This window comes from Anabrus simplex, chromosome 5 (genome assembly GCF_040414725.1).
Source record: "Anabrus simplex isolate iqAnaSimp1 chromosome 5, ASM4041472v1, whole genome shotgun sequence".
Lineage (NCBI taxonomy): Eukaryota > Metazoa > Arthropoda > Insecta > Orthoptera > Tettigoniidae > Anabrus > Anabrus simplex.
This window is the reverse complement of record NC_090269.1, coordinates 80943044-80960108: the sequence shown is the minus strand read 5'-3', so window position 1 is coordinate 80960108 and position 17065 is coordinate 80943044. Positions and strand designations below refer to the sequence as shown.

The following is a 17065-nucleotide window of genomic DNA, read 5'->3' as shown; positions in this document are numbered from 1 at the left end:
AGCATTTGCCTTGTGTGAAAATGGGAAACCACGGAAAACCATCTTCAGAGCAGCCGACAGTGGGGTTTGAACCCACTATCTCCCGAATACTGGATACTGGCTGCACTTAAGCGACTGCAGCTATCGAGCTCGGTTGGGACAACACTGTGGAAGAAAAAACTACAAATACACTTCCATGAATGGCATTGATGGCATCGGAAAATGACGTAGTGGAAAATTACCGGTAAACTACCCAGCCCATTAAATTACAATCCCTGTATAATTTCCAAAACAGTTAAAATAATAGTACTAATAATAAACCTAAAAGTATTATTCAAAGTAGCTGTTGGACATCACGGGAGCATGATGTAATTGAAATTTACTGACAAACTAGCCTGCTGGCCATGTATCAGTGGCAGAGCGTTACACCACGTCACTCTTTGTTGAAGAGAGGACGTACTACTGCAGCACTTTCTTAAGATAAGTTCTAACTTGTAGTGAAGGGTATAAACGGAATTAATTTAAACATAATGTTTCTACATTTCTAAACAATTTTCGTCAATAAAAAAGAATGTGATGATGTTCTTTCAAGAATGAAACATGCCATTATTTGTTTAAGAGACTATTTTTTGCTAGTTTGTTGTAGTGTTATAGGTGTTATAATTAGTCTTTGACTGAATGAAAAGCTTAAAAGTAAACTCAAAACTGTTGGTCCAGTGCTAAACAAAACATGAGTTAAACAACCAGCTATCCTAACTGATAAAAAATTCAGGAAATTTGTGAGAAACTTCACCAACTCCCCTTCCCATCTGAAAATCTTTAGGAAAGTGGCTCGTCAAAGTGAGGTTTCAGTTTCTTCTACATGGTGGGTAGCAAGAGAAAGGAAATTTTGTGTTACGAAGTCACAGATGTGCAAAGTTTAAGCCCAAGAGATCCAGTCACAAGAAAACATAATTGCAGTTGGTTTCTTCAGTCTGTCAACAGTGGCGATCTAAATCCTGAATTAGTGCTGTTTTCTGATGGGGCGTAATTTCATTTGTCTGGATGTGTAAGTTTGCAAAGTAACCAGTATTTGTCACGTGCGAATCCAAGTATATTTCATGAAACTCCACTTCATGACTTTAAAATAGGAGTTTAATGCAGCATTAGTGCTAAAAGAAATATAGGGCCAATTTTTATTAATGACACCATTAATTCTGATTGAATACATAAAATTAATACTGAACAAGTTTTTTGTCTCAGCTGACTGAACAAGAAAGATAGCTCGGATATTTTCAGCTACATGGGGCTACAGCATATACCGCTCGTAATTCAATTAATGCAGTGTGTGAGTGTTTTGGAGACAGAATAATTAGTGCAGCTCACTCTTTCGATTTAATACTTAACCACTTCTATTTATGGATAGTTTGAAAGGCAGAGTATATATAGAAGTGAACCTTGCACTATGGAATTTACACCAAAATTTTTAAGATTCTGGAGGCCGAATTGCAAAGAGTCAACCGGTATATTATCACTGCCTCAGTGCTTATCTGCAGGCTGAGGGAGAGCATTTTCAACACTTACTGAGGTAATTTTTATTGTTTTCCCATCTGATTTATACAATCCATTTCATTACCTGGATCTGAGGGCTGGCTCGAGGTCCACTCAGCCTACGTGATTACAATTGAAGAGCTATCTGATGGTGAGATGGCAGCCCCGGTCTAGAAAGCCAAGAATAATGGTTGAGAGGATTTGTTGTGTTGCCCACATGACACCTCATGATCTACAGGTCTTCGGGTTGAGTAGCAGTCGCTTGGTAGGCCGTTGCGCCATGGAGTTTGTTTTAGTTTTATTTATATTATTCTCAAAATAAAAGTAATGTTATAAAAATGAAATTTAATCCTTTGGGGTCCTATTATATTTCCTCTTTCATCCTCTGTAGGTCTTATTTCAAATTAGACAAATTTGGGAAAAAACACACGGGTACCAGTATTTATTTTCTAGGATTAACACTTTGAAAGAAATCTGTGCAAATTTTCTGTTGTCAACCAGCTAACAGTACTCCTAGGGATATTTTTTCATTGTGTGGTACTGTTAGAATCACTTGTTGGGATGGAGTCTTGGACTGATTTCACATTAAAATGATTTTTCCCACCCATCATGTTACTTCCTGTCAGAACATATGACAAACCTTTGTGTTCTTGTCCTCTCTGTCATCAATAATGATGAGTTTCCCGTTGAGACTAGTAGACACCTTGTTGCTGCAGACTGTAAACATTGTTCCACAGGTGACGTTTTTTTGCGAGATAGCACTTTTAAAGATAAACAAACGAATTGTAGGTGTAAGCCCTGTACTGAAGAATAGTTATGCTACGTATAGAGTGAAACATGACCACCATTTTCCCACAAATTTAGAAATCTAACCTTAAAATGATGTTGGACCAGGTCTTGCATTGGACTTGAAATGCATATTAGCCATGTCGGGCTGAGTTTAACACTGGATATCAAAGGGTTAAAATAGAAACTATTACAATGTAATATAAGCATAATATATATTTTGTGAGCTTTGTTTATATAAGTAAACTAGGGAGAGAATAATTCATAAGTATTACGTTTTCTCAATTACAACAAGATTGTGTAAGAAGAAAAATTAATGTGCAACTTGCTCTTTATTATCTTATTTATTTGTGACCGAATGTTTGGTAAACCCACCTTCATATCATCTTCCAGAGTAAACAGCTTTGTCTTGTCCTTACATTTCATTGTGTTCATTGCCAAAAATTGCTCTTCACATGCATGGGATTTAGAAAAGTGTAGGAGAACCTGTGCAGCCTTTGTGGAAATAGCTGGATATTCGTACTAAAGAGAAATCCAGAATAATACAATGTCTAGCTCTGAGTGCTGGATCTTCAAACCTCTTGTCATTTCTCACATCGACCAATTCATTTTATTCCTGGACCTTTAATTTGGCTGAATGAAGAAGGGATCCATTTGAATGAAGTCAGTTGAAGCATTGAGAAATATTCTCAACATTTGTATGCAACACAGTACCTGAAATTAATGCTGGGTGATTTGTATCAATTTTGCAATGCTTTGCGAGCTCAAACACAACAGTTTTATAATTTAGAAAAAAAATTCTGTCTACTGAAATGAGGTAATTTTATCACTTAAACTATTCTGTTATGACATCATGCCTACGAGGACATAAAGGGAAAAGAGGAAGAAGAAGTTATAGTATGCATTTTATTTCATAAAGGGAGTTTATATCATTAATACTTCCGTTTTTATTTTTTGTGGCATATTGGTGGCTCATTCGCAGAACATTAATGTGCTGTGGCACACTGGTTGAAAAATTCTGATATAGAAAGAGAATGGATAGCATACAAAGATTCTGTTATTGAAATGGCAAGGAAATGTGGTGGAAAAAGGGTGTGAAAAGATATGAAAAAGTGCATGTCTTGGTAAAATGACGAAATCATGGGTCACCGGTCGCTTACCTCAGGCATGGAATTGAGGAACAATCTTGTGTTTGGTAGTGCTACTTGTAAATGTCAAAGATGGTGTTCTCAGTGATAATTGATGTCTTGTACTCACATGTGGTCTTATTTTGTGTGTGGAGTAGGAACTTTATGTACAGTGAACAAATGACTTTAATTGTGTCTCCTCCTCTTCCTCTTCCTCTTCCTCCTCCTCCTTTCCGTTTATCCAGCTGTAGCCGGGTAGGGGCAAATATGGTTCCTCTCCACTTTCTTCGGTCTTTCCACCACTCCTCCTTGAACACTGCATCCCAGTCCAGGTTTCTTTCTATAATATTGCATTGGATTGTGTCTTTCCATCTCAACCGTGGTCGTCCACGGCCTCTCCTTCCTTGCATTTGCATTACCTTTTTTGGCATTCTTTCATCACTCTTTCGCTTTATGTGCCCAAACCATCTGAGTCGGCTCTTCTATTCTATCATTCATTTTTTCCACTCCAATTTCTTCCTGGATTTTCTCATTCTTTATTTTCTCTCTTCTACTCTTTTGTATCATACTCCTCAAGAACTTCATATCGGCTGCCTGCATTCGACTCTCATCCTTCTTTGTCATTGTCCAGGTTTCTGCTCGCTAAATTGTTATGGGTACGTAATACATCTTGTACATAGTTTCCTTTGCTTCCATTGGCACATCTTTGTCCCATAACATATTTTTTACACTATGATAGAAACAGTTTCCAGCTTGAATCCTCTTACTAATCTCAGCACCCAGTCGAGCATTCTCCATTAATTCACTCCCCAGGTATTTGAACATCTCCTCTACTTCTAGGGGTTTGTCTGCAAGTCTAATCTGACCTTTCCCTTCTTTCTCCCCTCTAGTCATAACAAGTTTTACTCTTTTCTACACTTATTTTCAGTCCACATTCTTCGATGTTCCCATTCACCACATCCAACTGTTCTTGAACCTTCATGTCCTCTTCTCCCCAAATCACAATATCATCTGCAAATAACATGACGTTAATTTCTCTTCCTCCATATGTTACTTTTGCTGTTCTCATGATGTCATCCATTACTATTGTAAACAGGATTGGCGATAAAACACTTTCCTGTCTCAGCCAACTAGTTATTTTGAACCACCTTGTCCTGCCAACTTGTGTTTGCACGCAACTACAATATTTCTTGCACATGACCATGATCATTTTTATTAATCCCTGTCCAATTCCTTTTTGCACCAGACTGTCCCAAACTTTAGTCCTGGGGCACCGTCATATGCCTTTTCAGTGTCAATGAATGTCATCACCACATCATTCCCATACTCCCATTGCTTTTTCCATTAGTTGTCTCATAATGAAAATGGGCTATAATGTTGACCTTCCACTTCTGAAACCAAACTGATTTTCTTGTATCTGATTTTCATCCCTCAACCTTATCCTACGCTCCAGTATCCTCTCCAATATCTTAGCAACATGGGATATCAGACTAATTCCCTTATAGTTTCTTATCACCTTTTTTGAAAATTGGGATGATTATTCCTTTTTGCCAATCCTCAGGGATTTCCCTTATTCTCCCAGACAATCTTGAGAACTCGATATGTCCACTGCAGGCCTACAGCTCCAGCTGCCTTTATCATCTCCACTGAAATTTCATCTATTCCAGCAGTTTTTCCATACTTCATCTTTCTTACTGCCGTTTCAATTTCATTCATTATAATTTCGTTATCCATTTCTTCATCAACTAATTGCCTTTCCTTGTCGTCCATTGAATGACTGTCATTAGGTCTCATGTTCAGCAACTTCTGAAAATACTTTCTGCATCTATTTCTTATTTCTTCTGGCTTTGTTAATATTATGTTGCCTTCATCCTTTACATATCTGGTGTTTACTTGATCTCTCTATTTTGTTTCTTAAGATACCATACAATAATTTTTTGCTGCCCTGCATATCATCTCTCAATTTCTATGTGAATAAAGCCCAGTGACTCAATAAGGGTATATTAAGGGTTCTCAGTATCATTCGTTGTACTGGAGAATAAACTTAGGTGACATAAATAATAGCTTCTCAATAAAGCAAGCACTGTTCAAATCCTAAAGATGTGGAAAATTTTGAAAATGAAAATAATTCCTATGGGTCAGATTTTGTGTTAACATATTCACTCCCAGCTCCCTTTGTAAGTATTTAGTCATACAGCCTTGCGATTTTTAGGTGCCACCCTGACTCACTAGGTAATATGTAACACATGGCTTCAAGTATCACTCATATACCATAAACCCTAAGCATTTGTACATATCTTCACAAGATGATCTAGTACACTTTTTTACTTGCCATGACTATTCGTGACATCACTCAGTGCCACTTGAATTCCAGCCTCGCACTTCAGAGATCTCGGGACTGGCACGTGTTTATTTAGATCACACATCACACAATGCGGTAAATTATCCCAAACTTTAGTAAAACGTTCATCTGTCCGCTGTCTACTGGCATTCTGCTCTATTATGTCATCTAACATACATTTGAATGTAAAAAGTTGATGCAAATTCAAATCTAAGTTCGGATATGGTATTTTACACACATGAAACCTAATCTGACCATGATCGGATATGGGAGTGAATGTGTTAAATTATAGGTCGTGTTGCTCGAGATTTATTTGGAGGTGGTTAGTTTGCTTGCAAAGGTTACAGATGAGATGCTAAGAGGTGTAATAGTATATTAATTTTTAAAAAGCAAAGAGAAATCATAGTGTGGGTATGAAGTTAAATGTTACAACCAGTCATTGATTTAATGTTGCAGTTTGATGGTATACATGTAGTGAGTGGATCCTTAGACACAAGTATTCGGGTTTGGGAAGTGGAGACAGGAGCTTGTCGACACACACTCATGGGCCACCAGTCACTTACATCAGGCATGGAATTGAGGAACAACATTCTGGTTTCTGGTAATGCTGATTCCACTGTTAAAGTATGGGATATTGTCACTGGTCAATGTCTCCAAACTCTCTCAGGTAAGAAACATACAATAATTTTGTTTTGTTGTAATCTATGGTTTATATTGCTTACACAGGCTAAAGGAAGACTAGCAGAAACATAATTTGTTCATGTTATGGAGCTTCTCACTTTGATAATGCACAGCTGAGATTAGTTGTCCATTGTTTTCCGACAGTTGCACATACTACACACATCAGGAAAAACTTTGCATCACCTATGTTTATGCACTAGTCATGATGCTTAATTAAAATTTGTAAAAAAGGATGTAATGCATTTATATAGTTCCTGCTCAACAAACCAAAGACAAAACATTTCTCTATGAGTTCATATCATTTTTCCTCAATTGGAATTTGTCACATCTATCTTGCCAATGTTAATATTGAGTAGTGCATCCTCTTGCAAGCATAAATTCTTGAATTCATATTGGTATACTGTCGACTAAGTTATTTAGCCATTGTTCGTCCAGTTTTGACCAGTCATCACCTTGCAGATTACGTGGTCAGTTTGGACATCCATAAACAACTTGTTTCAATTTATAGCAGGCCATTCCATTTGGTTGATACCATGACAATAGAGGGAGGTGTTAACAGTGATTGCACAATGGTCATGTGAGTTATCATCTCTGAAATGCTGGCATTACTGTTTCCTGATTGGTTAGAGTATGTCGTATTATTTAGGAACATTTAGTGTGGCCACAGCCAGAAGAGGTATACAGTGAGCCTGTGTAATACTACTTCAGAACATCAATGAACCACTGTTTTACTTCACACGTTGGACACGAACAAACAGTATTACCTTGTTTCTTCCAAATATGTCTTGTGCGATTGTCTGGATTCAATTTTATGTAATATTTGAAGCCGTCTCTTTTCAGTTTCGACTCAGATAATTTATAACTGTTAGGTTCTTCAGTCTGCCGAAACTAATTTTGAGTAATAAATTTATAAACTAGCTGAAAAAAGAAAACATACGGTAACAGTATTATACTTAAATAAAGAAACAACTTAATTATTCTATTTTATTTAAATTAATTGAGTTGTCAACATTACCTGTTCTGAAACGATCCCATGTTCGAATCACATAATTTTAATTCACTTGTTCATATCAACTAACTTCCATTCTTCACACTACTTCTTGATGTAAAGTGGTTATGCGGACATGATCAAAATTTTGACATTGTCTATCTTGCCATTGTGTACTTTACTGTTTTTTACTGGTAGGGCGTACTATAACTTCAACCAAAATGCTGCATACCATTTGAGCTTGACATTCTGTCTACAATACCAATATAAAATGGGTCTGTTATTAGACATAAATTGGCAAGCTTCAGCTTTTGCAAAAGAGACAAAGTTTCTCATAGTGCATTGGCACTGCCAGTAGCTTCAAATAGCCTATGCGGTGCCTTCCACGGTATGCACTAGCCATGCGACTTGGTAGGTGTGCTATTGGCCAACAGACGAGCCCAAATTAGCACAGTGGGGCAAAACACTGGCAACAGGAATGAGTTAGCCTGAAAATTTATAATGTCCAATAACAGACTCATTATATTGGTATTATAAATTTATTCATTCGGAACAAATAATTCAGGTTCCATAAGGGAATATATATCCATATTATTCTGTCCACAGGTCTATGTACAGATCTGGTTATGTTTACAGACTACCAAGGGTCAACTTTCTGGCCTGCACACAAACATTCCAGGTAGTAATGCATTGTCACTACTTAATGGGCTGATGAAAAATAATTTTTTGATGAGTGCATTACATTACAACAAATTAATTTAAATTTTGTTCCGTATTGACTTACAATTTATGATCAAAACATTTTCTACAAAGGAAACCTTATTCAACATACTTCCACCTATTCATTACTATAGTCATCTATTCATTTACAAGAAACAGTTATTTAATGTAAAGTAATACATGTTCTATCCTTGTTTGGATCATCTTCAGCTGATATTATAATCAAGAATAAAAGTTAAAATTAAATATGTATAGAGGCATTATTTTTTCGCATTAACGATAAACGCGTCAAAAAATATTTTGAAGCGATTTTGCGATATCTTTACGAAACATATGTTACTGGTTAAGGAAATATGGGCATGTTCGCGAATTAAAGCGATAAAGCCATTTTAAAGCGAAATGCAATTATATCGCGGTGAGCACGATATTACAGCGAAATCTGACGAGTGAGTGAATAACGAACTTGACATGTTGTTCCCAGATTATGTATGAAAAGAAAAGGAAAGTGATAAAGATTCATCAACAGGAAAGAAATATGTTGTTATTATTATTCTGGAAAATCTCTTTAAGACATGGCATCAAATAAAAAGGGGTTGGTTCCAGGCTTCTTGCCAAACGAAATGTTTGGAATGTTGTTCTTGTGGTTGCTGGTAATCCCACCCCAGCCTGCCTCCTCACGGCAATGTGCAATCCTGGAATCCCTAATGACGTCCACAAGCAGCACAATTGACTGGTGTATTTCGGCTTCGTGGTCAGGTAAAATTAAGAAAGTGATCACAGACAGTAGCGAAGATGGGTCGCTCAACAAGTGTTACGGTGCACAGCAGAGCGAAACAGGTTGCGAGTGACGGTTTATACGTTTCGGAAAGCAATATTTTAATGTGTAGATTTTGTAATGTTCGTATCGAGTAGGAGAAAAAGGATACTGTCTCAAATCATTGTTTTAAAAATAAGGAACATTCAGAACGTAAATTTAGCACTCCAACAGTGAAACGGCAGGCAACGATAGAACTCTCATTAAATATGCAAAAGAAAGCTAAGAGTGAAAAAATAGAATTTATTCTCGAAACAACAGTGATGCTACTCAAAGCCAACATCCCGCTGGAGAAGGTAGACGACCCTACAGTCCCGAAATGGCTTCAAAGGTATGTACCAGGTATGTACAGTCTATCAATTAAACCTCCACAATCAACGATCAGTGATAGTAATGAAACCTTCAATGATTAATTTTAGAATTTCGTTAACGTGAAATATTGATTTTGCGAAATAACGCGAAAATTAGTATCCTTATCACGAAATCGTTCAAAAATTAATGCGAAAAAATCATGTCTCTATATATGTACAACATTTGAAATAAATATTTGATACCCGGACACAATACAGAGCCCAGTTATTTAATGTAAAGTAATACATGTTCAATCCCTGTTTGTATCATCTTCAGCTGATATTAAAATCCAGAATCATCATCATCATCATTTCTTTGCTCCAGCAAGCCGGGTGCGGTTGTGTACGAGCCTCCTCCAGTTTGTCCTATTCATCCACAGATGCTGCTCATATATGCGATGCCAGTTCACATCTCTGATTTCAAGGTCCTTCAGTATCTGTTTTTCCCAAATATCACGAGGTCTTCCTCTTGGATCTCTTCCCACTAACATTGTGGTCAAAGTATGATCGAGGAGTCCTGTGAGGGTCCATTCTTTTCATGTGACCATACCATTGCAATCTCTTCACTTCTAGAGTCTCCAGCTAACTTCTTTCCAATCCAAGCTGTTGCTGGATATCCACATTCCTTATTTTATCCATTTTATTTTTGTAGACAAGAGCAGAGGAACTTCATTTCTGTTTCCTGAAGACGACTCTTTGTTGGTCCAGTAAGTGTTGTTGCTTCCAGGCCATACATCAATATAGGTACTAGATATACAGGGTGCGCACAAATTATTTGAGCAGTTTTGTCAATTATTTCTAGCTATATTATTAGAGATATGGTGATGGTGTTTGATGTTGTAAGGCAAGTATCCCTCAAAGTATTATTTTGTTTTGTTTGAATAGCCCTCCATACATTGTGCTTCCCCCAATGCCCACGAGAGCACAACAGTTGCAACATCTGGCAGACATGATGCGTCCTCTACTCCAACAGTTGCAAAGATGGCGACTAATAGTGATAAAGCGTGTGCTGTTCTGGAATTTCATTCCAGCCAATCTGTGACAACCGTGCGACGAAACTTTAGAACAAAGTGTCGGAAAGATCCACCCAGTGCCAACTCCATTCACCGATGGTATAAATAGTTCAAAACCATGGGATGTCTGTGCAAGGGGAAATCAACAGGCCACCTAGTGTGCCTGAAGAAATGGTTGAGCGTGTGCGACGCAATTTTGAACGTAGCCCGCAAAAGTCAACTTGTCGAGTGAGCAGGGAAATGAACATGCCTCGTTCGACCATTTGGAAAGTCGTAAAGAAAAGATTGCAGATGTGCCCTTACCGTTTGCATCTGCTCCAAGCATTGTCGCCAGCTGACAAAGTGAACCGTTTTGAGTTTTGTACAAGTTTTCAGGAGCGTATGGTAAATGATGAATTTTGTGACAGCCTTCTCTTCAGTGATGAGGCAGCATTTTTCTGAGTGGTAAAGTTAACAGGCACAATGTATGAATTTGGGGGACTGAAAATCCCCGTACCTCTGTGCAGCACGTTCTTGACTATCCCAAGCTCAAATATTTTCTGTGCCATCTTGAAATTTAAAGTTTATGGTCCCTTCTCCTTTGCTGAAAAATCCATTACAGGGCACATCTACCTGGATATGCTGCAGAATTGGTTCATGCCACAGTTGGAGATCGATAGCATGAACTTCATCTACCAACAGGATGGCGCTCCACCTCTCCATGTTGATGTTCATGACTTTCTGAACAGCAGACTTCCAGAAAGATGGATCGGTAGTATCAGGAATGAAGATCACGTCCTCATGTCATGGCCTCCACGCTCTCCTGACCTCACTCCTTGCAACTTCTTCGTATGGAGTTATGTGAAAGACGCAGTTTTTATGCCACCGTTACCGGCTGATCTATCAGAACTGCGGGCCCGCATCATCAACGCCTTTGGTCAAATTGACAGTGACATGCTACGTTGGGTGTGGGACGGACTTGACTATAGAGTTGATGTGTGAAGAGTCACTCATGGAGCACATATAGAGCACTTGTAGGCTCATAAAAAAACTTTGTGAGTTTTTCTGTCTGTCTATATAATTTTGTAATGTTATAACATATAATAAACAAACAGGATTTTTTTAAACCGCTCCAATTATTTGTGCGCACCTTGTATTTTTTACCAGCTGATCTTGGAAACTAACGGAAATGTTTCATCCCAAAGTATTTGACGTACAGCATGATAGAATTTGGAAGCTTTCTGTATTCTGTTGCTAATCTCTTGATGTATGGTATTGTAAATACTGGAAGTTGTCTACAATATCCATCTCCTCATCTCCAGTTCTTAGATGAACAGTTGGAGAGTTTGGAGATTTTCTGCTCATCACCAAGCCAACTGTTTTCGTTTTGCTGATTTTGAGACCTAAGGTTGTAAAAGCTTCATGCCAGAGATCTAGTCTAGTTTGTACTTCCACTTCTGTCTCACCCCATACCATTACATCATCAGCAAAAACCAGGGCATTAGTTGTTGGATCCTTTCTTGTAACCACTTTTAAAATTTCATCCATTCTGATAATGAAGAGAAGTGGTGAAAGACAACTTCCTTGCTGGACTCCACTCTTCGTTTTGAACCAACCAGACCTTCCATCCTGGACCTCATATGGCTCAGCAAGACCAAGCGTCCTTGTGAAACTGAACAATATCCACCACAGTGGAGTTAGGTTGGTGACGGGAGCTTTTTGGACAAACACCATAGCTAGCCTGCTTGCTGTATCTGGTGTGCCACCATTACACTTGAGGCACCAGCAGTTCCTTCTGTCGTATGCTGCAAATTTGCGACAGATGCCACTTCACCCAAACTATCCTTGCGTATTCAGCAATGGACACCGTTGGCTGTATGCTGCTTGTCCTCGAGCAACGCGGTCGGTTGGACTACGCTTGGATAGTAGTCACAGATTATTTCACGTACCTTCGGTTCCTTGCCTTATCAGACATCCAAGTCGGGTAGTATGACGGCCTGAAATAGTCCGGGATCTGCACACTTGGCCCGAAGGAAAACATGGACCCTTCGATTTATCGGAGGCTCTTCCTGTCTGTTGTTGGCCGGTATCCAGGTTCAGTCGTTGTTTACACGGATAGCTTGAGAACAGACACGAAAGTGGGCTGTGCGTTCGTTGTCGACACTGGTAGGTTTATTTTTGCTCTCCTGGAATCCTGTATTGTGTACACAGCACAGCTCTATGCTATCTGTGAAGCTCTGCGGTACGCACTGTCCGATGAGCGCAGACACTTTCTTCTGTGTACTGACTCCTTGAATTCGCTACAGTCTATTGATACCTGTTTCCCTCGGCACCCTCTGGTGCAGCAGATCAAGGACCTGCTGGCCGGGTGTTCGGATGCCGGCACCAGAATCACGTTTATGTGGCTCCCAAGCCACATGGGTGTAGAGGGAAACGAGTTAGCAGATAAGGCTGCCAAGGAGGCAGTAAAACTGCCCCGTTGCCTTATAAGGTTCCAGCAAGTGATATTTGCTTTCAGCTGAGACATCTGGTTATGTTCCATTGGGAGACGGAGTGACAGGCCACTCCACTTCCAGATAAGCTGAGAGCGATAAAATGTACAACGAAGGTATGGGGGACTCCCTTCAGGGTTCTCGGAAGGAAGGAGTCAAGAATCAAGAATCTTTATTTGCCATTGACCGTATACAATGAAATAGGCTTTGGCAACTGATAATAATTTAGTACTTAATATTAGTAAGGCTAAATGAACGTACACCTTTTATTAAAACTTAATACTAACATTATACATTTCTAAGAATTCAGAGGTATTATAAAATGGATTTTCTATTAACCAATCATACATTTTTGTTTTAAAATTACTTAGAGTGAACCATGCAGAATGTGGTAATTTATTAGATAATCCTAAACAACCGATTTTATGTGAGTGAGCAGTTTTTGGCAGCCTGTAAATTGGGATGTCAATGTCTGCTTTGTCCCGAGTATCATGAAGGTGAATGTTGTCCCTAGTACTGAATTCATTTATGTTGTTTTTAACATATGTCAAAGATATATAAATATACAAATTTATAATTGTCAGATTTTAAGCTTAATGAAGAGAGTCTTGATTTATGAGTTTCATATCAGTATTGACAGATTACACATGTACATGTTTTGTCATTAACGTTGTATCGTCCGCATACAATATAAGAGCATGACATTTGGCATTTTGCGGTAAATCATTGACTGCCAGAATGAATAAAAATGTACTGAGGACAGAGCCCTGTGGCACACCAGTTGTAACTTTCTTCAAAGTGGAATACTTATTTTTAATTGAGACAAACTGGTATCTGTTATTTAACTATGACTTAATTATGTTCAGTGAGGGTTACTCGACACCATACATCTCAAGCTTTGCAAGTATAATTTCATGATTAATACTGTTACGGGACTACCCATGGACCAGCAGAGGTGAAAGAAGGTGCCGGGATGAATGGGTCTAACTACATATTCATGAAGTGATTTAAAACTTTTACAAAGGTTATATTTCTTTGTAATTTCAAAAGTCAACAACAAAACTTTAACAACTTTTCACTTAATGAGATAACAGTGACATACCAGGTAACATGACAAAGTTTATACATAGTAGGACATCCAAAAATTAGTGACTTTAGTAATCTGGGCTTCCAGCCCCTCGTTTCAAAATTCGTGAGCACTCAGCTCAAAATTTACAAAGGCACAAATCTAGACAAGGGCAGAAATCCCTCAATACAATGGAGCACTATCTCCGTACTCACAATATCAAGCCTCCCAGAGGCACTTTTACAACACTAGAACAGAGCTGACGTGCTCTCAGTTTTCCACGCCTATACAAGGCAACACCAAAATATCTTACACCTTTTGGCCTTCCATGGCCCAACTTACAAATTGGAACAGGGGTATATCATACCCAACCTATAGGGCCTTTGTGTAAAAGCAATAACAGTTAACTAAATGGCCCGAACACAAAATGAAAGGAGGCAAATGCTTGCGCTCCTCGATATGAACACTTAAAACCTAAAGGGCACTAGGCCGATGAAAACAGGGGCTATTTCCAAACTATGGAGGTGACTCGTATAATAAAGAAATTTTAAGACATTACGGAAAGGAAGAAAATCAGTTACAAAACGTAGTCACCTCAAACCAAAGTGAAGGGGAGCTCGAGAGGGTAGGTCACTCTCTATCCCTGATTTACAGTTAAAGATTTTAGGAAGTTTTTACATAAGTCGGTAGAAAGTTACATTTGCAGAAAAGGTTACATGGTTAAAGTTTCGGAGCTTTCCCTCAGGTTAAACTGCGGAGCTAGCAAGAAATAAAGATGTTAACTGGCCATTACCTTGCTGAAGACCTGCTGCCTGATGAAAGAGGCGCCTCCTGCCTCCTGCCTCCTGCTCGACACACACTAAATTAGATGTTGATAAAATGGCCAAGAGACGTGAAAATCCGTGGTTTATAAACCCTCGGGGAAAGTTCGAGAACTTTCATGAATAATCAAGACACACCCACAGAATTTTATTGGTCAAATTTAAAGGTGGCCCTCAGAATCGAAGAAGAAATACAGGATTGGTTGGAAATTAATTACCATAATTAGGTATTGTCTGGATTCAAAACTGGCGGAAAGAAAAGATAAATATTGCCAACCCAAAAATAAATGAACATCAATAAAAAAAGCTTATGAATACAAAACTTCTTCAAAAAAGTTCTTTCACTTCGCACCGGGGTGCATGACCATAGTTTCCTAGCATTGAGATCTATGAGAGAATGTCCAAACTTCTTGATGAACGAAAAACAAAACAAGTTGAAATTCACACAGTACTGGAAACTTCACAGTAACCAAAATTACGGTAGTGACATCTTCTGAGAAAAGGTTTAAATAGGTCTAGTTTCAAGTTCAGTGTTTCTCCTGTAGGGGAGTTCTTTTAGGCGCAAGATTTAAATGTGCGGCGTAGAGGTGTACCTCCCGGTACAGACCTCCCCCTCCAAATGTCCTTCCAAGGGGTGACACAGAAGAATTTTGAAAAAATTATTTCACTTCGATGAGAACAAAAAAATTCAAAGTTTTTTGTTGATGGTTAGAAGCCTGTTAAACTTCAGCTTTAGAGTGTCTTTGTTGCCGTAATTACATGTGAGTATCTTCGACGGCAAGTCCTGCTGCCGCTGCTGATATCCAGTTGAGGCCGCCTGGACCCCTCAAGTACCCTCAGATACACCTCTCCCGCTACTATGAGGGGGCTAGTCATGGTGAAGGACGCTGCAGATCAGAAGTATATCTCCAGTCCCCAGATGAACTGGCGATAGGGGCGCCGCACTTCAGCCTTTGCCAGGAGATTTACTCCGGCACGCCGCACACGGATAGACGTCACGGGAGTGGAGTGGTCCCGTACCCCACCTCAGTGGTGGTACGGCGACGAACGGCTGCGGGTGCACTGAAACAGTAAGATCTCGGTGACAGAAAAGTGTTGTTGGCGATTTGAGAATAGAGGGTACGATCTTTACTGGTGATGCTGAGGACCGGGCGCGTGGACGGCTTCAAATGCCAAAGGTGTGTATATGCAGGAGACGGGGGCTTGCTAATGGCTACTCAGGAATTGACAGCAGGAAAACCAGAGGGAAAGATCGTACATACAAAGCATATACATAAAGAAAGGAAACCTTAGTGCAGAAGGCCTTAAAATAAAATAAAAATATAACCTTCAAAGCTCCTGCTAAATTGATTGGTAAGTTAACAATGAAGTTACACAGGTTTTATTTGCGAGATGTGGATTCTAAAGCTGTGTGGCTGGATTGCTCACCGGTAATGTAGCGGGAGTCAGGAAATCTAATATGATGCACGGCCCATGAAATCTGGGGGCAAGCTTGCCCGCGGGAACAAAGTTTTTTACCATGACTTGATCTCCTACTTTTAAATTGGTGGGCCTCCGTCCACGATTATACCTTTCCCTAACCTTTTCAGGAGAAACTTTAAGATTGGCTTTAGCCTTCTTCCATAGATCTCTAATATTATCGGGATCTATTGTCTCTGGTTGAATATCATTAAGTGACCAAAGGTTAGAGAGCAGCGTGTTAGGCACAAATTTAAACATCAAAGAGGCAGGAGTAAACTTATGGGACTCATGAACAGCCGAATTCAAAGCAAAGGCCAACCAATGCAGGGACGTATCCCATCTGGAATGATCTTCATGATGATAGGCAATTAGAGCCGATCTCAGATTAGGATTGACTCGCTCCGCCAGAGATGGTTGAGGATAATATGCCAAAGTAGTGACATGAAAGATGGACAGATCAAAACAGAATTTACGGAAGAGATTGGAAGTAAAGGCTTTAGCTTTATCAGAAACTAAATATTGACTCGGACTAAAAGAAGCAAAGATTGAATTTAAACAAGAAAGGGTGGACTGAGCGGTAGCCAGCTTAGTCAGAAATAACCAGGAAAATCTTGTGAAACCATCTACACACACAGGAATGACTTTGTTGGCATTCCCCTTTGATTGGGGGAAGGGTCCTACGTAGTCGATATAGAGGCATTCCATGTTGCGCGACGCTTGATGAGAAGATAGTAGACCTAGCTTAGTGGACAATGTGGGTTTACTGAGCAAACATGATGTACAAGCTTTCACTAATTCTCGAATTTCACTGTCCATACCTTTCCAGATAAACATCTCTCAGATCTTTTGTCGAGTTTTGAAGATGCTTAAATGCTCCCCTAATTGTGTCTCATGGTAGTACCTGAAGATCATAGGTA

General features: G+C 39.1%; 1 protein-coding gene across 2 annotated transcripts in view; it reads left to right on the top strand.

Moving 5' to 3' along the window:
* LOC136874557 (F-box/WD repeat-containing protein 7) overlaps window positions 1–17065 on the top strand; it is a 169639-nt gene that overhangs the window by 96789 nt on the left and 55785 nt on the right. For both annotated transcript variants that reach the window (XM_067148193.2, XM_067148194.2), the window contains exon 10: window positions 6220–6430. In XM_067148193.2, coding sequence (XP_067004294.1) covers window positions 6220–6430 — 211 coding nt within the window. The remainder of the gene's footprint in view (window positions 1–6219; window positions 6431–17065) is intronic.